The following is a 25,459-nucleotide window of genomic DNA, read 5'->3' on the forward strand; positions in this document are numbered from 1 at the left end:
GAATGCTGACAAAAACTGAGGACTGATGGATGTGGGGGGGAGGGGGGGATGGGCATGGAGGAGGGCACTTTGGGGATGAGCACTGAGTGTTATGTGGAAACTAATTTGACAATAAACTATTTGTAAAAAAAAAAAAATTTAAAAAAAATTTTTGTTTAAAACAACAACAACAAAAAAAACAAAAACAAAACAACAACAAAAAAATAACCCGGTGAAACCCTCTCATACAACAAAAGGGAAAACTGATCTGGAAGTGATTCAAGGGATGGTTGAGATCATTCCAGGTAGATTTCAGCCTCTTAAAGGAAATGTGACTCTTAAAGAAATTGTTTAATTGTTAATTGTTTAATTGTCTTCAGCAAAACAAAACAAAGAGGAAATACTTTTAGCTGTATCCTCTTTATAGACTATGCATTGAATCATCTCGTTTGTGAGTTTGGGAGCCTTGCCCAAGAAACAGCCATGTGATCAGAAATTCTTCTCATCACCGGCACCACCAGAAGTGGAACGCAATACTAAGAATAATTGCCAAAACAGCATGTTTCCAAGAGAGATAAACCATGCCCTGAGTCACATGTCTTGCATAATCAAATCTGTGGTTTAGCTAATGACAGTGCAACGCTGCCCCTCTAATCTTTTCAGGAAAGCTTGCTGATACAATCATTTACAAATCAGGTTCAGGCATCATCAACTGATCTGTCACTTATCAAGTCCATGCTCCAGGGAAGATTCTCCCCCAAACAGCTTTGTGTCCTACTGACTTTGCAGGGATCAAGTTTGTATGAATCCTTAAGTACCTATGTGTCAGATAAACAATGGCCTCCAATTTTTAGCATTCCAGCTCCCCTCCACCCCAGCCTTTGAGAGGTCAGGTCTGTGTCCTTGATCTTGAATTCCATGGTGGCTGTGGCCATTAGAATAACACAGAAATGGTGCAGTGCCTTAAGAGATTGGCAGCCTTCACTCTTCGTCTGAGAACACTTGCTTTTGGAGCCCTGAGCGTCTGTGTGCAAATTTGTCCTTGCTGAGGCCCCGTGTCCTGGGAGTCCAGGCCAAACAGGCAGAGAGGCTACATGGTGCAGAATCTGGCTACTTCTGCCCTTCCAGGCAGGCACCAGGCAAGTGAGTGTACATGTGTGCAGTGACCCCAGCCCCAGTAATCATCTGAGCACAAGCATGTACGAGCCTGAGCAAGCACTGGGGAGCTGCAAATCAACCCACGCAACCATGAGGGATTGTCGTTCTAAGATCCTAAGGTTTAGAGTGTGTTTATGTTTATACAGCAACAAACGACCATAGGATGTCCCTTGATTACATCTTTCAGAGGCCAGGCCATTCCTTCCCCTGCACACTTACTAAAATAGTGTGTGTCCACTGGGTTACTGAAGAAATGTAATAGGCATGTAGGGTAGTCTGGTGTGCTTCCTAGATGAGTACCTTCTTTTTCAGGTTAAGTTTTGCTTGCTTAAAAAAGTGGATTTGGTGCCATGATTGAATGATTATTGAAGGAACAAATGAATGAATGTGGTAAATGAACGAATCTTAAAAAACATAAGGTAAGGTCAGACATGAACTCTGTAGAGACTTTTAACTCATCTGTTTTATATATTAAGATGGGTTATTGGGTTATCATATAGAATAGTATATTGGAGGGGCGCCTGGGTGGCTTAGTCGGTTGAGCGTCCGACTTTCGCTTAGGTCATGATCTCGCGGTTCGTGGGTTCGAGCCCCGCGTCGGGCTCTGTGCTGACTGCCGGCTCGGAGCCTGGAGCCTGTTTCAGTCTGTGACTCCCTCTCTCTCTGACCTTCCCCTGCTCACGCTGTCTCTCTCCTAGAAATAAATAAAACATTTAAAAAAAAAAAAAAAGAATAGTATATTGGGGTAGAGAAGTTTGCACCCTGATATGGGACAAATATGAGGCAGAAAGTTACAGTGGAGTGGGGGAAGTATTTTGGGAGCCCCTGGGCATGAGGTGTGTAACACAGGTGGGAGAACAGAGCTGAGGCCTGGAGAACAAGGGAGACACGTGTGTGGAGAGCCTTCCTGCTTTGTTTGAGCTTCTGCTGTTGTTTTTAATATATGTTTTTAATCGAGTCCATCACACTGAACTAAAGTGGATTTCTTGTCAGTAAGCAGAAGACTTGCACAGCACCCAGTAATAAGCACTTAGAAGGGATAGAGAGGGAGACTTAGCTTCCCATCTCTTCTTCCAGCTCTTTCCCCAGCTCTCCAGTTCCAGTCGCCAGGGTCCCGCTGTCTCTATCAGAATACTTGCCTTGGCGTTAGCAAGTGGGGGTCTTGAAGATTCAACACTGACAATTCGGCCAGGTGCTCGGGTGATTTCCAGACCTGGCTCTCGAGAGCCTGAATGCTGGCTCCACCTGGGAAGTGCTCTCGGCAGGAGAGTCCCGAGCTCCCCGTGTCCGTGATGCACGTCTTCACTTGCAAACTGCAGGTCAGCGCTGCTCAGAGTGTCCTTTGTGCCGGTGAGCTGCTGGCCACCCTCCTGTCGAAAGTTCAGGAAAGGAGAATGAGTGTCTGGAAGTTCCGGCAGCTCGATGGCGTCTTGTGTCTGTTGAATCAAGTAGTTTAAAAATTGGGCCCTCTCAAAATCTGCCTCATTTCATTTTCCTAGTAATTCCTTTTCAGTGCATTTTACGAGAATATTGGTGTGTAATTTGTTGAAAGTTTAAGAAACTGGTCCGTTACCGCAAGTGTTGTAAGAAGCACCGCTTCAGAGCATGAGGTCCGAATGCCGCCCAGTCTCCTTGCTCCCTCCCGGGGCCACCGCCCTCTTCTTGGCTTGTCGATCTCTGTTCTTTGGTCTCCACGTGGACGTCTGCTCCTTTCTGTGGCCTCCAGTGACCCTTCAGTGTTGGATGGTGGGATGGAGCCCCTTTGAGGTGGCCCTGCAGCTCCGTGTGCGCCTCCATCTGGGCTGGCACCCTTGGGACCAGGTCAGCCAGACGGCTCACTTCCCCGTCCGCCTCTGCAAGCGTAGATTCGTGTCTGGAGCGCTCTGCACCCTGTGTGCCTGGCACGGCGCCTACTTTGCAGCAGACCCTCGCTGAGCATCTGTTAAGTGAGGTCATGAACGGGTGCAGGACAAGGCAGAACTGCCACCCCGCCTCCAGGAACACGCTTCCTGCAAGCACCTCCTTATCCGCTTTGAGAGCAATCGGGGCTGGCTTCACAGGCGGGCCAGCCCGACCCTCCCTGGTCCTGGCATGTGAGCCATGAAGACCTCGTGCCAGGTTTTCTGTCTCACCCTAGGGCTGGGATGACACCGCTGCCCAGGCTGCTCTCTCCTCTCTGCTCCCCAGGTCACCTCGTAGGTGGCCTGGCCCCTTATAAGCTCCTCATGTGGTCTGTATGATGTCATCCCACCCCCTTCCTCCTCCACTCACGATGCCTCTCCTTCTCTCCACCAGTTCACACTTCTCCTTCTTTGCTCTGCTCGTGACTGGATCACCTTTGTGCGTGTCAGAAATGGTTCACACATCCTGGACCTCTACCATGTCATCTTTTCTCTTCTCTCTGTCTCTCCCTGTCCTCTCTTGTCTGCCTCACTGTCTCTCATCTCTCTCGCTCCCCCTCTCTCTGTTTTGCTCTGACTCGAACATTTTTCTCTACAAGTATATTTAACACATGTACCCTCATAATTGTAAAAAGCAAGAGAGAGACACTATAACTCAAACACATCAAACTTGTCATCATTCACGGTTTCCTTAATGACTGAAAACACAGTGTGAGAGTGCCGTCTGGTGCCTGATAAGGGGATGAGTAAAAAATGCAGGGAGAGAAAGAGAAAGATACCCCAAGTCAAACAAGGGCATCATTGACCAACTGTCCCTACTTCAAAAATTTGCCTTGAAGCTCCCTCTAGACACAGTCACATGTCTATGTCAAGGATATCATCACCAGATTGTGAGCTCCAAAAGGGGGCAAGATGTTTTTGCCTCCAGACCTTCTTTAGCAAAACTGGATTTTGACCTGAATTATCTGGATGATTGCTACATACCTGTGACCTCACCTACTGTGTTAGATATGTATGGCTGATTTTAAATTTACCACAAACGTGGTGGATTAAAACATTATTTATTTGAGTTTGTTATTTTAGCTTCTGTGGCCGTGGTGTAGCTGGGTTCTTCATAAAATCCAAAGGTAGTGGCTGGATTGCATTCTCATCTGGAGACAAGGGAAAATCTGCTTCCAAGCTTACTCAGGTTGTATTCACTTCCTTCCTTTTCTGTCTCATTACCCCATCCTATGGCCATTTCTTGACGAGTTCCAGCTTGTTCACAGCCCCAACATTACTTGGTCTCCCCAAAGCTAGAATCCTTTCCTGTAGGTGAGGGTATATTTTTTTAAAAAAATATTTTATTTATTTTTGAGAGAGAGAAAGAGACAGCGTGAGCAGGGGAGGGTCAGAGAGAGAGGGAGACACAGAATCTGAAGCTCCAGGCTCTGAGCTAGTTGTCAGCACAGAGCCCGACGCGGGGCTCGAACCCACGAACCGTGAGATCATGAACTGAGCTGAAGTGGACTGAGCCACCCAGGAGCCCCTGAGGGTATCTTTTTTCTAAATGCCTGAAGTAAAACTGTCCAGAGGTCAGAATCACTTTCACCGCATGTCTCTCTGGGAATCCTCTTCAGCGGCTCATCAGTGCTGGGCTCGGGCCGACAGGGGTGGAGGCGGGGGGAGGGGGGGGCGAGGAGAGGAATCCTCATTAGCTGAGTCAAAGCTGACTGAGATTCCAAGATGAAAGTGTGAGAAGAAGGTGATGGGGCACCTGGGTGGCTCAGTTGATTGTGAGACTCTTGATCTCAGCTTGGGTCATGAACTCATGGTTTGTGAATTCAAGCCCCTCATAGGGCTTGTCTCTCTGTGTTGAGATTCTCTCTCCCTCTCTCCTTGCCCCTCCCTTGCCTATGATCCCTCATTCTCCCTCTCTCAATCTCTCTCTCTCTCTTTCTCTTAAAATAAATAAATAAACTTAAAAAAAAAAAAGGAAGGTGGTGCTATTATCTGAACCAGGGAAGGCAGAAGGAACAAGTCTGGAAAGGCCACATATGTTAAGGGAACTATAGAAATGTAAGAGTCAAATATCTCCTGTCTCCAAGAATCTAAAGGGTTCCACTCAACGTTGCTGAGTCTAACATCTCTAAACGTGCAAAAAGGGCCATGAACCCAACACTTCTCTGCCAGTTCTGAGGGTGAGTCATAGCTTGTTTTGTCTCAGTGCTCATTGTCCTCACCTGTTTTTATCTCCCGAGGTCTGCAGAATCAGTAACACCCAGTCCATATAGTGCAGCTGACTCAGAAGGATGATCTCAGTGAACTCTTGTGCCTTTAAAAGCAAAGACTTTAACTAGCACACGATGGAGACAAAGTTAAACTAGTTTGGGTTGACTTGAGGTTTGTGAATCTAGCCTCAAGAAGAGCGAGATGTGGAGCACCTGGGTGGCTCGGTCGGTTGAGCGTCCGACTTCAGCTCAGGTCATGGTCTCACGGTTTGTGAGTTTGTCAGAGCCTGCATCCGGCTCTGTTCTGACAGCTGAGAGCCTGGAGCCTGTCTTCAGATTCTGTGTCTTCCCATCTCTCTGCCCCTCCCCTGCTCAAATTCTGTCTCTCTCTCTCTCAAAAATAAATAAAACAGTTATTTTAAAAAAAAGAACAATAAGAAGAGCAAGAAGTTTGAACCACCGAGTTCTGGAGTAGGATCTCGGCGAGACTGTTTAGCAGTTGTGGCTCACGGGAAAGTCTCTCCTTCTGAGTCGGAGTTCTACGATAGTTAGACATTACTATTTACTACCATTTTTATGAAGCCTAAATGGATTGCACATATAAAGCACCTTGTATGGGGCCTGTGGATTGAAGTTCCACTTTTTCTTTACCCCTCAACCAAATAAAGGCATCCATTAGCCTGGAAGCATAAGAGAAAACAGTTTCTGGAGCACCGTCTTTGCCAAAATCTCCCCGAATTGTGCACACTTTCTACTTTCTCACCTCACGTCATTCTTGGTGGAGAACGTCAGTGTCATTGTCTCTACATCAAGTGTGCCCTCACTCGCACACTGGCTGTGTCATGATGAGGTTGGGGCCAGGCTCCCCGACCTTCGAGGTCTGAGCCGGTCCCGGGTATGGGGTCCTCTCTCCTTCCCACAGTGGTGGACTCGGTGCGGTGGCCCATGAGGCACAGTTCACGGAGAGAAGATCATATGGACAGAGATAACAGATGGAGGAATCTGGTCTGAAGGGCACAGCTGTCATTCTGAGTGTGGAGCCCAAACAGCAGCAGACACAAGTCTCATACCACAACTGGAAACAGCTCTAACACCTACCAATCTGTCTACACCCAAACCATCCCAGGACACTGTGGCCACATTTCCACCGCCATGCTCACAGCCGCGCTGCATGGAGCAAGTGCATAGGAGAGATGCATGGATGACGAGAGCAGTGCTCACAGCTGGGAAGCTGGGAAGCGGGGGTGGGGGGGGTGGGGGTGGGGGGAGAAACTTTATACTAAATAAATAGTGCTTTCTTCCTTTGGACTTTGGGCCATTTGTGTGTACTTCCAATTCAAAGAGTCAAATGTCAAATACTTGAAGAAAAAATGTAAATGTTACTTTTTTTGAACAAAACAATTCCTTGTGGTTATGATTTGTGGTTAATTACTAAGTATTTCCGACTTCCCTCAGGCATGTGACAGGATGTCATGTGTGGATCTATGGCATTTGATGAGGCACAGTGAACTTCCTTTGGCCAAAGAAATGCAGACAGAAGGATGTTTGTTATATCTGCACAGAGTTGGGAGTTGGCGTGAAACAGCAACGATGCTTTCCCTCTGCATAGTGACAGACATAGTTCGAGAGGGTGGCCATTCCGTCTGCTGGGTCTGGAAGGGGGACAACTTGGAGTAGAAATCCCACCAGGACACCATGGTTGGCTTTTAGCTTTAACCCACAGAAAGCTGGGAGCTGCTCATGAGCACAGCATCAGCTGGTCTAGCCTGAGACCAGGGCCATGTGCTTTTGTTCCTCACCACCATCTCCTCCCTGCAACCCTCTGAGCATCCCCACCTGTTCCCACAACTTCACAGATACCCCATTTCCCACAGCGTCATCTGCTCTGTGTCAGGCTCCACACTTTTTCATCAAATGGCCTATTGATGCCTTTACTTGGTTATCTCACAGCAATTTCTAAATTTGGAAAGTTAGATAATTCTTCCTCACTGTTAACTATCTCTCACAAAACTGCTTCCCTCCCAATGCCCCTCAGCTACCCTGGAGCCACTGCTACTCCCAGTACTCATGCTGGGACCCCAGCGGTTACTCTGAACACCTTCTTTGCCCTCAGAACTAGCCCGCTGCTGAATCGGATGATGTTAAGATACAGCTCACATCCATCACGTGTCCCAATATCCCGTCATCTCCTTTAATGTGTTGTCCAGTTTGCAACATGACTTCCTTCCAATTCTCTCCAGCTAGAGAGCTCACTCAACACACACACTGGCTTGTGTCACTTTTCCGCTTAAAAACTCCTTCAGCAAATCCATAATGCACTTAAAATACAATACAGGTCTTTAATATGTTGGACATGATTGGATCCTTCGTATCTGTCTGGTACCTTCTTACTCCACTGCTACCCTCCAGCATACTACTCAGGCGCCTACCTTCTTTCAGCTCCATGAACGTGGCAAGATTCTTTCACCTCTGAGCCTTGACATTACTGTGTATTTTCTCTTCCTAGAATGCTGGATCTCCTTCCACTGTTGGCCTGGCCAGTGGAATTTACATTATTTTTTCTTCTTTCTTGTCCCAGAGAGACATTTTCGAACAACCAGGCTTTAGCTGGTAGCTCCATCCTACCCCTAACATTATTCTCCCTTATCATTCTGTTATTTATTTAATAATATTTATATAATTTATAATTATATATTAATTTGGGTTCTTTTTCTTTGATTTTTTTATTCCCACTGGGCAGAACTCAAAGAAGTTGGGTCAAATGTGTTTTCCTCACTGTCCTACATGTACTCAAGACAGTGCCTGTCATGTAAGTCAGTCAATAAAAGAACGACCAAGTCACCATAGTGTACCTGGTAAGATGTGACACATATAACTTAGTGATGATAAACCCGTCATACAATTGGCGTGTCCACAGGAGCTATTATCGCTCACGAGTCGCCAGCTACAAAATGGTCACAAGAGAATATTTCAATGAAAGAACGAGAAGGAGTTGAGAGATTTGGCCTCCAGGGCAGTCAGGGAGCACCACTGAAATAACACTTGGGTTAAAAAATGGTGGCTGGATTTCAGATTAGTTTTGTTTCTGTGCCTCTGAATGATAGCACGTGCTAGATGATTTGCTAGGTTCTTAGGCTCCAATATTCTAGAATTCTATTTTCCAACGTTGTCCAGACCCAGTCATACTGGACAACTACTGACTAAGCTCTTTCTTCCCTGGACGTATAAAGAATGCTTACGATATCTGGGAGATGAAAATAAAGATCCCGTTGGTGGAGAGGATAGGAAAGGAAACATGGCAGCCATATGCCGCATCCCTGGAGCATGTGTTCCCATCACACTTACCAGCAGAACAGCTGATAAGTGCTCAGTCCACACTGCGGTTGTTATATTAAAAACAAATTATTCTAGAAAGAAGGAACAGGTCAAAAATAAAAATCTTTATTAAATAGCAAACAAAACACCCATGGACATACATTCTCTGACTAGTGCACATGGATGTTTCCCATTTCTAGTCAATGCAATCCAACCACAAGTGAAGTGGTCCAGATAGATGCTCCATGACACGCGAAGGTGCCTGCAGAGCTCCTCCTCTTTGGCCACTGCACATGCAGGAAAAATTCATCCCTCTGACTTATAATAAATTGAGTGAATAATTATCAAATTCATTTAAAATGAATCTATGTCTTTCATTTCTCATTTAACAATATAACCAGCTATTACTCTTCAATATACGTGTCACCATCCTGGTATTTGGGTCAACTTCAAACTGTAATGGTCCGCTGAAGAAATAGAAAAATCCTGTAAACATAGATGAGGAAAATGATGAGACATTTTTCAAATAAATCAATTTTGCAACATGCAAATCTCAGAATAAGAGTGAACTAATAATGAATGGCATTTATTCAGCAGTTATTCTGTGCCAGCCCCTGTGCTGAGTGCTCACATGCTTTCTCTCCTCTATCTGTACCGAAAAAGTGTGAGATGTCACTAATGGGGATAAAAGTGAGAATTAGGGAGATTTTGCAATTTCCCCAAGGTAACATCTCTCATGAAAGATGGAGGGAGAACTCCATCTCACCTGACTTCAAAGCCAGTGCTCGACAACATTGGATTACACTACCTCCAGATTGATAAAATTCTATGGTATTTTAAATTCTCCCACTTCCGCCTCTAGGTCCTAAAGTGCAGCTTGGGAGGCAGTTGGACCCAAGAGAATCAGGCCAACAATACAAAGCACTGGAGGTCCATTTCTTTGTATGCACTAAGGTCAAGACATCTTTGCAATAAGATCACATGCCCCATGAGCATTACAATTGTCGTGTCCTAGAATCTCCCTCCAAAATTGCTTCAGAACAAGCACACATGCTACCATCCCATCTACCCATGGCCAGGAACTGAATTTTGTCTATTTTGAGCATATGGGAAGACTACTATTCATTTACCAATGAATTACTCAATGTAGGCAACTGCAGACTTCAAAAGAAGGCCAGATAAGGTCCCTTGGGATGGGACGGGAGAGAACAGGTAAGAAGAGAAGAGAGGAGAATGACAGCTTGCCATCAGTAACCTGGCTCCTACTTGGTTCTGTTTTTATACCAAATAGTCACCTGAGATACCGGCTATGGTATGAGGAAGCACCCTTTCATTTTATGTGCAAGTATGAGACAGAGACTTGGAAATTATTCAGGAAAAATAAATGTAAGCTCAATTCACACAAACTGGAAAGTTACAATTTTCAAAGATTTAGAGTATAAGGGGTATAAGACTGACTCATTTGAAGATTATTTTGATTCCCCACATCATTTTGATTCCATAAAACACCCCTCAAGTGTTCCCACTGACAATGAAGTGGGTGCCATCTTACCAAATTCCTGCAATACAGCATCAACCTTTGGCTCAACTCCCGGAAAGTCGTCAACTATTAGTCTGGGGAAGCCTTGCTCCATGGACTGGCTATTTTCATCAAACCTGTAGCAAGTGAAAGAAATAGAGCTCAACATTGTGCAGAGGCCCCGATACATACAATGGTAGGAAATAATGTTACTGCTCCAGTGATGAATCCCAGATAATTGTCAAGCAGGGTAAAGAAGTGGTAAGCATTTTCAGTACGACAAAAATTTGCGACTTTCCTGGACTATAAGCTTAGTACATAAACCAGCATTTTCTCCAGAGGCCAGAATATCATGCTAATCCATGCAAGCTCCATTTATACGTCTGCGGTCAAGTTCTAAGCCTCGACACAGAGCCCAAGTACGTTCCTGCCACAAATGCATGAGGACTGCATACACATAGGATGCAAAGTAAATTAATCATTTGGCAAAACAAACTCTGGTTTTCTATCACACTTGCCCTGTAGATGGTGTCTCTACAGTCTGATACAGCTGGGCTTCCTATTGTGCTTGCTGTCTGGACCTCAGCTGGCCTCTTTTGATGTCTTCTGGTGTCTGGATCTATGACCCCAGGGACCAGCCATTCTGAGAGCCCTTTATCATATCTGAGAAGTGGGGTAACTCCAATTGTCTTCTTAATAATCAGGAAATTGGAGGTTAGACCAAGTTAGAGGGTGGGGCAGGGGGATATCCATAAAGAAAGAACAAAAGGTCCCTAATCAGGCTCTGTACAGAGTCATTCCAGCCGCGTCTTACCGCCAGTAACTGTCCTCTACAAAGAAGTATGTTTTCTTCTTTTCCTTATCAGAAACAGCGGCATCTATTTTCCCCACGGCTGGAGGAAAACCCAGGGTTTGGATGTCTTTTGGATAGCCTGCTTGTACCTCAGTTCCTCTGATGGCCCAGAAGTGATTTCCTATTGAAAAAAAAAAAAAAAAGCCAAGAAATTTTAGTGAAGGCTTGTGGTTTTAGAGAAGATTATTTTCATTATTATCTATGAATAATAAATACAGTTGATAATTGCAGTGACTGGTTCTGGTTATTTCTTATAATCGCTGGTGACTTCTTAGTCTAAGTTTCTATCTAGAAACCCTCTTGTAACTGCACATCACAAAATCAGGTACTTTTGGATTTTTCTTGAGTCCCTCACGGTCACTAGTCCAGACTGTGCTTATTTTGAGTAATCTAGGAAGCCACCCAAATTTGAGTGTAACAGGATGCTGAACGCCAGTCTCTCTGCTTTTAGTTCATCACACCCCCTGTCACACCCTGAATCTGTCCCTCACATCACTGCCAGCGTAATTGACCTAAACCACCAGTGTGTCCTGCGTCTGTCTTGACTCACCCCAACCGAATGACTTGTACCTGTCTGAGCAGCTCCCGATGGACTCTTTATGTAGATCATTCCTCCTCCTTGAAGACCTTTCCACTCTACACACTTGGCTCCTTTCTACACAGCAAAGTTCTCCTTCAACACTCATCCTGACCATCATCCCGCCCCATGATCTTTGCCGAGTCCTGGGTGCTGGGCCAGCACTGCTCCCCACGGCACCTGCCAGCCTCCCTGAATCCCAGCGCATTGTCAGCATCTGCCTCTCTGGAATAGCAGCCTCTTTCAGTGTTGACCTGCACCAATGAGCACCCTGCCTGGCACATCGCAAGGATAAATAAATGTCACATAAACTAATGGATGAAAACAATACTTCAGAGTTAAAGAATCTTTACAGCATCCAACTCAACTTCACATGATTTCATTTCCTTCTCATAAAGGTGAGATGGTCACAAATACCCAACTTTAAAAATCCCCACACAGTCTGACATTTACAAACTCTCCCAAATAACCTGAATCAAGGCAAAAATTAAAAATGGAAAATTTTTAAAAACTTAAAAATGAACATAATGAAACTACTACATATCAAAACTTGTAGGAATGGAGCAAAAGTTGAGATGAAAGGGATATTTTTAGGCATAAACGTTTATACTAGAAAAGAAGAAAGGGCTACAAGTACCAAACTGAAGTTATGAAAAACAGTAACACAATACATTCAAAAACAGCAAAAATGTGGGCAATAATGATGCGGATGGAAACTCATTAAATAGAAAATCAAAATGCAATAGAGACGACTGACAACCTGAGAGTTAGTTCTTTGAGATGCAAATAAAATTATTAAATATCCTGTTAGCCAATGAGATGAGTAAAGAGAGAGGCACAAAGATTCAATATCAGGAAGGAGAAAGGGAACAAAACTTCAGTAATAAGTAAAATAACAAAATACTCAGAAAGTTTCATCCCAGTCGATCTGAGAAGAGAGTGGACAAATTTCTAGAAAGATATGTTAGCAACACTGACTCAAGCTTGGTGACTGAGCTCAATAGGAGCTCAAAGAGCATATTCACAGTGGAAGAGATTGAAACAGCTGTTGTAAAATATAAGAAAGGGCCAGAGAGTCCTGGCCGCCCGTTAGCGTGTCTCTCCCTGCGCTGACATGGCCTTGTCCACCCCGCTCTGCCACACAGCCGTCCTCCTTGGACCGTCCTCCCTGGCTCATCCCCCCCCAGCAGAACCCTGGCTGTTCTTGGCCTCTGCTCTCCCACACAAGTTAGGGAACTGATTTGTCAAGTTCCATGAAAACTATTTTGGCATTTGAATGGAAAATTCCTTGTATCTATAGATAAGTTGACATTTTTACTATATTGACTATATATTTTCTACATCACATTATTACTATTTTCCTATTCATGAACATGGGGTAGCTTCTATTATTTAGGTATCGTTGAATTTTTTTGTAAGTAGCCTTCATGTAGTGTGCAGAGCCCAAAATGGGGCTTGAACTCACGACCCTGAGATCAAGATCTGAGCTCAGGGGCACCTGGGTAGCTCAATCAGTTAAGCAGCTGACTTTGACTCAGGTCATGATCTCATAGTTCGTGGGTTCAAGCCCTGTGTCAGGCTCTGTGCTGACAGCTGGGAGCCTGGAGCCTGCTTTGGATTCTGTGTCTCTCTCTCTCTCTTCCCCTCCCCTGCTCTCTCTCTCCCTCTCTCTCAAAAATAAATAAACATTAAAAACCTTTATTTAAAATACAGCCTGAACTGAGATGAAGAGTTGGACATTTGACCACCCAGGTACCCCAGTATCATTGAATAATTTAAAGTAAAACTTATAATGTTCTTGTATACATCTGTCTAAGCATTGGCACTAGGTCTTGCAGTAATAAATCATACAAAATTTAACATAATGGAGAAAATTCATGTCGGAGAAATTTTGGCAATAGAATTTTTTTAAACAAATCAAAATTCTAATATGGTACTTGCCTTTGAACACAAAGACAGTATCCTTGTTATTAACTTCACAGGCGGCATCCAAGCCTGATGGTAGAGAGGGCCAAAATGTAGAAATCAAGTGAAATTCAGGTTCAAGGTTCCAGTGAGACCTACGCCAAAAATATCTGGAAAACATACAAATTAATTACAATCGTCTTTCTCCTTTTGGTGTGTATATAAAAGAACATTCTCTCTTTCCATCAATGACAATTCAGAAGCCTGTTCTAGGCCATTTTCCTTCCTGTGATCCCAGGGTACTGAAGTCGATGGCAATATAATTATTTAGTTTAGTGTCCATTGAAGGGAAGAAGAATACTTCTCTACCTTCAAGTCTTCCAGCTGGACTAAGGATTAAATTTATGTGAGGTGGATTAACAGGAGAAAAAACCAAAGTTGTATTACACGCCATGGAGGCCCAATCATGGAATCGAGACCCAGAGAAGTGACAGGCAGGCAGCTGTTGTGGTTTTGAGACAAAGAAACCATAAATCTGTGAGGCACTGACAGCAAGGAAAATTGAACTTTGGGACCTCTAATTAGTAAGGAGTCCTAAACAGACTTTGGGCTGGGGGAGCACATTAGTAAAAAGTAGCAAGAGTTGTTTACTTAGCCTTCTCATCTCTAAATGTCCCATCTCTGGTGATGCAGATGTGTCTTCACCTCCTGCTGTAAGGAGGGCACCTCACCTGGGGATTTATTTCCTGCATAGGCTGTCTCTTTTTTTTTTTTCCCCCCACCTAGCTTGTGTTAGTCTGGTGAAAGACAGTGCTTGATAGTCTAATGTAAAAGCACATTGCATTGGTCATAATGTATTATCCTTTTCTTTTTTTAAAAATAGTTTATTGTCAAGTTGGTTTCCATATAACACCCAGTGCTCATCCCCCCACGTGCCCTCCTCCATGCACATCTCCCCCTTTCCCCTCCCCCCACCCCATCTGCCTTCAGTTTGTTCTCGGAATTCCAGAGTCTCTCATGGTTTGCCTCCCTCCCTCTCCCCCACCATTTCCCCCCTTCTTCTCCCCCATGGTCCTCCGTTAAGTTCCTCCTAATCCTCCTATATGGGCAAACATATGGTATCTGTCCTTCTCTGCCTGACTTATTTCGCTCAGCATAACACCCTCAAGGTCCATCCATGTTGCTACACGTGGCCAGATTTCATTCTTTCTCATTGCCATGTAGGATTCCATCGTATAGATAAACCACATCTTCTTGATCCATTCGTCCGTCCGTTGATGGACACTTAGGCTCTTTCCATGTTTTGGCTATTGTGGAGAGTGCTGCTATGAACATTGGGGTACATGTGCCCCTATGCATCAGCACTCCTGTACGCCTTGGGTAAATTCCTGGCAGTGCTATTGCTGGGTCATAGGGGAGTTCTGTTGTTAATATTTTGAGGCACCTCCATAATGTTTTCCAGAGGGGTTGCACCAGTTTACGTTCCCACCAACAGTGGAGGAGGGTGCCCGTTTCTCCACATCCTCGCCAGCATCTAGAGTCCTCTGGTTTGCTCATTTTAGCCACTCTGACTGGCGTGAGGTGGTATCTCAGTGTGGTTTTGATGTGTATTTCCCTGATGAGGAGGGATGCTGAGCATCGTTTCATGTGTCTGTTGCTGCATAGGCTGTCTCTTAAGTAACTTTTATTTAAGCCAGTTGTCAAGGTACACCACTCTAGAAGTCCATTAAATGGTATGTATATTATGCACTCATTAGGATTTTTTTAAAAAAATAAGATAATCACACACATTTTTGTTTGTATGTGAATAGAATATCTTTGTAAAGAGACAAAGGAAGTTGGTAGCAGTGGTTGAACACATGGTGAGAACTAAGGACTACATAGGTCACAGATGGGAGAGAGATTTTGCTTTTCACTCTGTGTCTTTTGGTGCTATTTAATATTGGGCTAGAAATATATATCACTTTTTCTCAGATTAGTTAATTTAAATAGCAGCATTTGTTAGCACACATAAAGGTACAGCTCTACTTCTAGAAGTAGAAGTTGCATGGTTTATAATATTTAAATGCACCAATGATTCATTCACTTGTTCGCCTTATGCACTGCATGTCCTGGGCCCATTCGAGGCCCTGGGGATCAAAGAGTGAACAACACAGAGAGAACCCCACACCTTCACCCAGCTTACATTCTAGTGACCCAGAATCCGCTTTCATACGTCTGTAAAAAAATGATACAGACTACTTTAAGGAGATGATAAAATGCATCAAGAACCAGATCTGAATGATTTTAAAATGTAGAGGAAATATTTTATGTAAATATTTCTGTCAAGTTTCTGTTTTCCTTTCTAAGCATTGTACATCAAAAGAATAGATAGGGAAATAGAATCTTCTGGTCTGACCTGTCTTTAAAGAACAGGATTTCTCCTCTCAGAGAGCTGATGGCGTCGAAGGACAAAGCAGGGTCGCACACGGCTGGTGTCCCAGGTCCTGGAGGCGCAGATTCCGTGGGCACCGCGGGGCCATCAGGGTGCACAGGGGGAGAGCCTAAAGGAAACAGATGCGGGGGTCAAACATAAGGAGAATGGGGTGCTTCCGTCAATTTCAGTGCTTTCCAAACACTCTCAGAGTGCGTTGAGCTGATTGCAAATGCTTTATGCAGCATTTTTATTTTTTTAAATTTTTTTTTTTTAATGTTTTATTTCTAGGAGAGAGAGAGAGACAGCGTGAGCAGGGGAGGGTCAGAGAGAGAGGGAGACACAGACTCTGAAACAGGCTCCAGGCTCTGAGCCGGCAGTCAGCACAGAGCCCGACGCGGGGCTCGAACCCACGAACCGCGAGATCATGACCCAAGTGAAAGTCGGATGCTTAACCGACTAAGCCACCCAGGTGCCCCTATGCAGCATTTTTAAAGCTTTCCTGAAGACCATTACTGCAAAGCTCTGGTGCCTAATTTTTCCAGCATCACTCACCATACAGGGACTGGATGCCGTTCACATCATCTTGGGAAAGGCGGAAGCGGGTCAGGTCTGTGAGTGCGTTGTAGACGGGGAACATCAAAGCTGTGGGGTCATTCGAGTGAAAGAGACCCAGGGAATGGCCAAGTTCATGAGCAGCAACGAGGAATAAATTGACTCCTATTTGAAAAACGATAAATGTTCAGAATCAAACAGTTGTTTGTTCCATAAACACACGTGTATGAACATGTCAGGGGTATGGGTGATCCTTGGGACCACGTGTCACTGTCCTCCCTATTTGTGGATTGGTTCATTGATTGGCATATTTCACACTTCATGGAAATATAATTATTTTTCAAGGTTGACTTGAAGTCAATATAATAAGAGAGGGTTTCACCATATTCCTCCTCCCTCATTCTCTTTTCAGTCAGGAAAACCTGGTCACTTTGCCTAAACTGACAGTGATAAATATTGTTTCCAAAATAATATTTTGGAGGAAGCAAGACTACATGTCAATACATATAACTCCTCATTATCTCTACAAATATGAAGTTGGTTATTGTTCAAGTTTAGTACCATGTGCCAGTTTTAACCTCAGTGCATATTAATCACAGAGTATTCACCGTATTCCTCACACTCTTACACAACATCACTAGTCAATTCCTGTAGCCTGACTTGTCCTTCCTCTTCTTCACATGTAATCACATAATTTTTGATGGTTATAAAAACCTCTACAATAGTCGGTGCCACTGGATAGGCACAGTTTCTAGCTTAGAATAAATATGTGTCTGATAACAGTTTTCTGCAGCACAAACACCGCTGATTTCAGCTTTTCTTTATATTATAAAAATTTTCTTGAAGTTAATACTAGAAATTATTTAACCAAGCCTCCAAGCAATTATGCAGAAAAGAATAGTCATTCAAATAAAGCAAGATCATTTCTCACAGCACATTTGTACCCTCAGCAAAGATGCTCTTTGCATTTGCACTGAACATTCCAACCAATCTTGAAAATAGCAATTCTTTAACTGCGTGTTTTCCAAACTTTAGAAGCCACTTGAAAAAAATAAATGTAGTTAATTTTGGTCATTGAGTTTGAACTTAGTGAAGTCTTTCAGAATTAATTTAGGGGAATAAAAAGGCTTCTAGTTTAGACATAGTTACATGTTTACTTAAACAGATGACCTAACAATTTCCTTTATTTTCTGTCATTTTCCTGATCTTCTATGAGAAAAGGAGGCAAATGGAAAGAAAAGAAGAATCCCAAGGGCACAATTTAGGTTGGAACTAATTCAGTGCAATTCATTCTACCCGATCAAACTCTTCTTGGATGGGTGTTGGATGTTATTCCTGAAATCATCCAGAGAGCTTGGGGCTGCACCTGATTTGTCCTCTCTCCACAGCTGGTCATCATTAAAGTGCACATCTCCATCTAAACCGGGGCCAGGTGGATAGGCATGAGCCAAAACGTTTCCTGATCCATTAAAAGGGAAGAAGTCTCCATGTGCTAGCAGAGAAAAAAAGATAATGGTAACTTAAGTGTTTAGGATTTCTTCATGCCCTTTTCCAATAAGCACCAGAAAAATGATACATGTAATTTTGTTTTACCTCCAACAACAAAAGAGATCATTATGTCAGAGTCTCCTTCATAAATCTTGGAGAAAGTAAGTGGAGTCACCTCTGCCCAGACTTTCAGAGCCTTCTCAATGGCAGAATCAACAGCCTCTCTTGGCATATCCAGTGTATAATCCACAATCCTTTAAGAGAAAAATTGAAGAAGATATTACTTTCTGCTGTGATAGAAATTTGTAAAATCGTAATGTGGTGTGAGCACCCTTGGGACCCGTCACCTGTAGGTAAGGTGAGTTTTCCTCCACTTCGGCGTGCCAGGGAAGGTGGTGAACTGGCCGACGTCAGGAACGCCGCACCTGGGCTTGCGTATCATCGCCAGAGTGTCGGCGTCCGGCTTCCCCGTCACCTCCAACCCGAGGAACTTCTGCATTTCTCGGATTTTTTTAACGACAGGACCACTGTCCCTTCGTCTCACAAACTGTTTCACATCCCTGGCAAGGTTGTAGTAGTTCTCTAGGTATTGCTAATGGGATGTTAAGCAATAAAAAGCTTAAGTGAGTAATTTAAAAGGTCAGACTAGCTTTATTGAACGGTTCATGAGTTAGTCAGCATTTAATCTAGGAAGTATGAAGGGCATATGTCCTCCTATAGAAAATGAACAGTTTTTAAAGGCGGGAAGGGGGCAGAGATTTACACTGTTAATATACACCTTGTTCAAGACGTAAGGGGGATTTTTTTTTTTCCTAAACAAGATGAGTAACAATATAAACATTATTGCCTAAAATTATTTGAAAATCACAATGAACACATTCGTTATCCCTAATTATTTCAACCAAAGAAATTCTAAAGCCAGAGAAGTTTCAAGCACTTCCCAACTGTTCCTCCCATTTAGCGCCAAAGCAGCTGCTGGCGTGTTATCATACAACTTTGAGGAATTCTAATCCCTATTCCCTTCCTGCACCTTTCTTCCCTCTCTGCTCAAACATAGGGACAGCCCACCTGTAGCACTTACTGTGGCCCATGCTAACTGAGTCCAACACGGTGAATGCCAATCAGATCAGTCTGCTTTGTGTTGCCCTTTCGTTTCCACCCGGGACTGGCCAGTGGCTGCAGTGGCCGTCATCGTGACATACCTGGACAAGAGCAGTGCTGGAGTCCTCCTTCCTCTCTGCTCCAATCAGTGGATGAGCTGAGCAGCCTGGCAGACAAAACAGCACAAGGATGGCAAGATGCTTCATAGCTCAGGAAAATATCTTTCTTGCCTGTTGGCTTTGGTGTCTGCCCTCCAGTGTACGTCCCCTTCTAGGGTGATGGTGCTTATATCCAGACAGCATGATTCATGCCTGTGTTTTCTTTTTATCTGAATATCAAAAATAGTCATAAAAATTCAATGTAAAGCTGATTTGGTCTACATCAGAATTTCCTTTCCCTTCAACTTTTAAACTTGGGTAATTATTACTTTCCAAGAAATGGTTTCTGTGTTTGTAAAGAGGAAAAAGTATTGACTGTTTTCCTCTGTGTGGTTCCTGAGAAGCAGCTGAAAAGCCTGGTAAAATGTCACATGTGGAGACATTTGGAAGGAGTGAGATTTCCTTCTAAAAAGACTGTATTTTAAACTCAAAAATAAGCAGGTTAGGTAGGAGAGGATGAGTGGAAAGAAATGACAGACACAACTTTGGTCTAAACACAGGCATTGTTATCTAGAAGATATTAGAAGAGATATTTCATTTCTTGAGTTGTAAAACCCAGTTGTCACTGGTTTTCAGATAGATTTCCCATCCCTGGGGTGGGGCTCATGTGAAGAGGAAGAAGGAAGTGGAAAGGAGGGTCTGCAGAGGAGAGGATGGAGCACACATTGATTCCCGAGTGGCATGGCTTGTGCTGGATGGACTCTGTGGATGTCAGAAGGGAAGGCACGCTCATGGAAACCACTCCGTAAAAAACCATCAAATTGGAATAAATCAAATGGCATCTTAGGCTGAGAAATACCTCCTATCTTCTTGGCTTTAACAAAAATCTCCTTGGTTCCTGGTCCCCAAGTACACAGGACAAGATGATGGACTGAGATTTGTCCTGGGGAATGATATCTGATCCTCCCCACGCAGCCACTCACCTCTGCATGGAAACAGCACTTTCTCTCTTTCCTTTTCTCAGCCAAATGCAGTGTTTTTCACATCGCAAGTCTGCAATAACTTATTTTTACCGAATTAACTTATCAGTACAGAGAACCCTCAAATTCTTGTAGTGTAGACTTATGGTTTTCTCTCACTAAAGACAAACTAACTCTACCTGATGGGAGTCTAAGTTCATGAGTGTGCAGGCATAACCCATCAGCCCACCTGCCACTTATGCCTCACCAAGAAAGACTGCTCTGGTGGCCCCTGCAGCCAGAGCTGAAGGAGCCATGGGGTGCCCTGAGCCAGCCCCATCCACCTGAGGCTGACAGAGCCACGGGGTCAGCTCCACCACAGTGGCATGGAATGGACCTCAGCCAGAGAATGAGAGACGTGAGGCTCTGAGAAAATCAGTGGGACTTAGAACAGGTGTATGATTTCTGTGGACCGCTGTTTTGTCATCTATAGAAACAGGGTGGATGTAATCTAACTCATGGGGTTGTTTTATACTCGGAACAAGTTTCTTACCAGACAAAGCTTGTTGGCCTGACAGATCAGTGGCAATGGTCCCAGACACGCTCTGAGCTGCCTTGTCTTCATCTGAGTCATAACTTTACTGGTGGTGAGCATCCTGTTGATGGATCTTACGATGTGGTGATGACACGATGAAAGTTAGTGTGGTGGTAAGTGCTGTGATTGTAACTGCCTAAACACCAGAGCAGCGGCCTCACACGACTGACGCGGGCGGGTGCCGTCTCCTGTGCTCACCCACCGCACTGGGGAGGAATCAACGACTGCAGCAGGAGTGCCAGAGGTTTGTCTGTAAATCATTCGTTACGTTGTTAAAGCTCCTTAAAGTGTGGGTATGGTCAGGCACGAATTGTTCCTTAAAGAAAGCAGAAACCTCTCCAGGTGCATGCTACCGTACACCAGGCCCCAAATGCGTGCTTCTTCCCATGCTCAGAACAAGGCAGCAGGGTAGATTAGGATCAGAAAAATGAAGTAAGCCAGCTAACAAGTGGTAAGTGATTATCCAGAATCCTCACCATTGCAACATGTTTTTATCAATAAGCCTTTCAGCTTGAATCTTGGCTCTGCCCCCAATGCCTTTCTCCCACCTTTTGACACATTTTGTTTGTTTTTCTCATTCTTGAGACTTACCTGTGAAAGTGCCTTCAACTTACCTCCTTAGCTTGTGTTCTCTTCTCAACCTTCTGATCATCCCGTGAACCCAGGCTTTTGCTTTGGTCTCTGTCCTATGAACTCTGGTGCTGGGAGGTGGAGGAGGGCCAGTAACATATCCTCCAGACTGAGAAATCATGTTAATGCTGAAATACAATGCAAGCCACTCTGCACCATTTATGTGCAGTTTTATTCAGGGTAACTTGCTGACAAGGCAGTGGGGCAGATGACCCAGGGGTCAGGTACCATGTGGCTCTACCACACAGCTGTTCTCCTCTCTCCCATTCTCCGCTCCTCATCCCCAGCTCTTATGAAGCGAGAAGCACAGTGGTGTGGCCACAGGGTAGTTCTCTAAGCTAGATGCCACCTGGGCATTTGTGGGGGACAAGACAGACTCAGTGTGGCCTGTACCCCTACATGGGGGCTGCATGGATTCATTCAGATAGAACACATGTTTATGATTCATTGTATCCTGTAACCAAGGCTGAGAAATGTGTGATGCTCCCCACTCAGAGATGGTCCAGTTCTTAGAAAAACTGGTTACCTATCAATTTTCAACATGCAACAACCTCTGATTCCAAGATTGTAGATACACACATGACCCTAGGTCAGCTGTGTCATGATACCAACTACAATAGTTTGCAACTTCTTCTTTCACTGGAAAGTCTTGGTGTTGTTACAGGTTAGGGTTATTGTGCTACATCATGGGTTAAGGATAGTGGGAACTCTACTTCCTTTCCCATGCTTTTAAATACCACTTTGCTGCAGAGTGGGAACACGGTTTACCGCTAACTTTTTACCCATTTTATTTCCTTCCTGGTAATTTAGGTAAGTATTTTAGGTAATGAGTTATTGCAATGAAAGAAACAATCAGCTAAGGAGACAAAATGTCAGTGCGGGGGTTAGACATGCCTCGGAATGTGGCATCAGTGCTGCTTGTGAGCACAATTGTCTACGGTGCCCTCTAATCACCATTCTTGTTAATAATAGTTGGATACACAAAATAATGTTTCTATATTTTCAACTTGGATTCGGGTTCATAGTTGGGTTGGGTCATTAGTATGGTGAGGTTTTTTGGTAGAAAGAAATGTGTTAGGGAATAGAGTAACAATGATGAAAAATTCTGGGCTTAGATGATGTGGGAAAGAAAAGGCAATTGTCACATATTCAATATTTTCTATGTGACAGGTCTATGCTGGGGATGTAGCCTTGTCCATCTTCAAGAAAACCCTACACTATTTTCCATTGTCCCAGACAGGAGATTAAGATTCATAAAGTCCAAATCACTAATTAAGATCACAGAGAGTTGAGTAGAGCAGATCTGGGTTTCACTACAATTTCTTGGCCAGAAGCCTTCCTCTTTAAGACACATGGAATAAGTCTGGGGGAAAAAAAGCTACACCTTCCTCTTATCATGGTATTTGGGGCTGAATCCTCCAACTAGAAAAGCTGGACTTTTGGCTAAAACCAAACCAAAACACAAACAAGCAAATGCTCTATTTTCCAGTGCCTCTGGGCTCATAGAAGAAGGGAAATCTTCAAACATTCCTCCTAAATCACTCCATGCTGAGATTCTGCAGCTGTATTGATTTGCTCCAGTGAAGCAACTGTGTCTGACACAGTAGCTACAGTGCGTGCCACCTGCTAGGTTAAGTTTACAGAAGTCGGCCGTCGCCCGTCGTCATGATCCATCCATTTTGTGCCAGGGCCGGAGGGAGAAATTGAATGGGGTTGTGACAGGGACCACCCTCCCTGTTGTTTTGAAGCCTTTGATGGAATTACCTACCTATGCAATCCTTCAGGATGTGTTATTGTTTTTTGCTGTTTCTAATTTGCCATCTTGCCAGAGAATTTAGGGAGGAGCAGTTTCAGAGGCTTCTAGTCGATTCTTCCCACATAAGATTTTAACTCTGCAAGTCAGCAAACCAAGAGGAAAGTCTGACTAAGAAAATAGCCACAGGATATGTCCATGGGCCCACTGGACACACTGTGAGCTTTATTCATTAAAGTGTCATAAGTCTTCTTTATTTTTTTTAAAGTGTTTTTTTTCCATTTCCAGTTAGTTAACATACAGTGTCATATTAGTTTTAAGGTGTAACATAAGGCTCCTTTATAAACTAGAAGATCACTTTGCTGTTTTGTGACCTCTTTATCATTGTCAGTTCAGATCTGGTATCCAAGTGTTTTTGAAAAATCTGCATGTTCCTCTTTCCCCAGAGCACAGTTGCCTTGGTAAATGGACACAAGTCCTTTTGTGGGGATAATTTACTACACACACACACACATACACACAGAGGCACACAGACTAACTGCATATTATGGGCTGAAGTTTGTCTCCAAAATTTATATGTTGAAGTTCTAGCCACTCCTCCCATGCCTCCGGATGGGACTGCATTTGGACACGGAGTCTTTAAAGAGCCACTTGAGTTAGAATGGGGTCATTAGGGTGGCCCTGATCCAATATAACTGGTGTCTATATTTAGAAAAGGAGCTTAGGATACCAGTACACACCAAAAAGAAACTATACTAAGATACAGGGAGAAGATGATCATCTGCAAGCCAAGGAGAGAAGCCTCAGAAGAACCGAACCCTGTCAACACCTTGATCTCAGAATTATATCCTCCAGGGCGCCTGAGTGGCTCAGTCAGATGAGCATCTGACTTCAGCTCAGGTCATGATCTCATGGTTCGTGAGTTCGGGCCCTACATAGGACTCACTGCTGTGTGTATCCCCCTATCTGTCCCCCTATCTGTCTGTCCCTTCCCCACTCATGCTCTGTCTCTCAAAAATAAATAGGACCAACCAACAAAAAATTATAGTCTCCAGGATCATGAGGAAAGTAAACTTCTGTTGTTAAAGCCATACATATATAAGTGTGAAGAAGGATCCTTCTTCAAGGAGAGCTAGAGTCCTCTGCAATCAAAGAGCTTGAATTTGTAAATCTTTTTGAATTTGGAAATTAAGTGAGAAACAAGGTTTTTTCTATTGCAGTAGCTTCTATTGGCAGATTTTAATTTTTAAAATGTCAGTTCAGCAATACCTTTATTGTGCACTCACCTATTTACTACTAGAAACACATGATCTGTGGAGATGAAGACCTTCTAGTACCATTCTAGCCTCCCTGTTAATTAGAGCTGCTGTGGTTTACCTTGCCTTTGATGGTTAAGTGTGACACCTGCCCTTCACATCCTGAAATCCCAGCATTCCTATGACACTAGAGAGCCCAATTCCAAGTAACACTCATACTGTCACCCCAGCCCATAGAGAGCAACCGTCACTGTATATCTCAGACACCAGTATGTCCCCTCACTAGTGCACTCTGTACAGCCTGTGAAGGGAGAGCCATCTGGACCAGAAGCGATTCGGGGGTATGTCTCCCAACCTCATGTAACAAATCCATTCAAGATTCCCTTCTCCTCGTACCTTCTGGCTCATTCCCTAATACTGTGCTACAGAAGGGTTGGCATCGCTACCTCATTCACTATAGGACATTGTTGTGGTCAAGATTAGAGACTCCAGCTCAGCAGAGTACTGGACAAACTCCCAGTTTCCTGGCCAGAACACCAACTATCAAGCCTGGAACGAGTGCACCATGTTAGCAAATTCTTCCCAGTCCAGCCATACATCCTCCCACCATGGTCCAATGCCTTTAAAGTCCACTTCCAAACATGCTCCACTGGTTCCTGTTGGCACTCAAGGGCCATATCCTCGAAAGCCTTTGGTTTGTAAGCAATTTCCTGCCATAGCTAGGATTTGAACTGTGCTGAGACCTGACCTTAGTTATTTATCTGGGAACGGGTGAAGGAAGCAATTTGGGAGGAGGATGAGCATTATCTTGTGAGGCACTGACTCAGGTAAGGGCTTTGTTGATTCCCTGTGCAAAGAGAAGGCACCTCCCTCTGGCAAAGGGAGATCCCACTGCTGCTGCCCACATGGAGCATTCAGGAGAATTTAGTTGTTCAGTATTTTCAGATTTATCCCCCCATTATTCCAGCTAGGAAGTACCCAACTTTGCAATAGATCTGGGGCTGATTTTCAGCACAGCCTGCAATAAGTGAGAATTCCCTTAAATGTCATTAATGTCTTTTAACTTTCACACTGTGTCTTCAATTGATATTTAGATGCCTTGAACTAACTGCTTTCTTTTTATCAAATTCCCAGGGTGGTTAATAAGTCTGCTCCCCACTTCCTACGACCACCAGTCTTACCATGTCATTTAAG

At 44.0% G+C, this 25,459-nt stretch overlaps 1 protein-coding gene across 1 annotated transcript; it reads right to left on the minus strand.

Annotated features, from left to right (window-relative positions):
- Window positions 1–8,719: 8,719 nt before the first annotated feature.
- On the minus strand, window positions 8,720–19,212 carry MMP10 (matrix metallopeptidase 10). Its single transcript, XM_039221142.1, has 10 exons — window positions 19,076–19,212; window positions 18,221–18,465; window positions 17,979–18,127; window positions 17,752–17,877; window positions 16,386–16,550; window positions 15,816–15,960; window positions 13,454–13,587; window positions 10,897–11,056; window positions 10,116–10,219; window positions 8,720–9,049 (listed from the first exon to the last, which is right to left on the minus strand). The coding sequence occupies exons 1-10, from the start codon at window positions 19,178–19,180 to the stop codon at window positions 8,949–8,951; spliced, it is 1,434 nt and encodes a 477-aa protein (XP_039077073.1). The 5' UTR covers window positions 19,181–19,212; the 3' UTR covers window positions 8,720–8,948.
- Window positions 19,213–25,459: the final 6,247 nt, after the last annotated feature.

Source organism: Hyaena hyaena, unplaced genomic scaffold (genome assembly GCF_003009895.1).
Source record: "Hyaena hyaena isolate Hyena2069 unplaced genomic scaffold, ASM300989v1 scaffold_947, whole genome shotgun sequence".
Classification (NCBI taxonomy): domain Eukaryota; kingdom Metazoa; phylum Chordata; class Mammalia; order Carnivora; family Hyaenidae; genus Hyaena; species Hyaena hyaena.

Bases quoted from the DNA above. Each gene is read 5' to 3' on its own strand.
- MMP10 (XM_039221142.1), bottom strand. From the start codon at position 19,180: ATGAAGCATCTTGCCATCCTTGTGCTGTTTTGTCTGCCAGGCTGCTCA. The intron at 10,220-10,896 runs GTAAGACGCGGC...CACTTGCTACAG, and splicing joins GTAGAGGACAGTTACTGGCG to GTTTGATGAAAATAGCCAGT. The intron at 9,050-10,115 runs GTAAGATGGCAC...CTATGTTTACAG, and splicing joins TGCTGTATTGCAGGAATTTG to GATTTTTCTATTTCTTCAGC.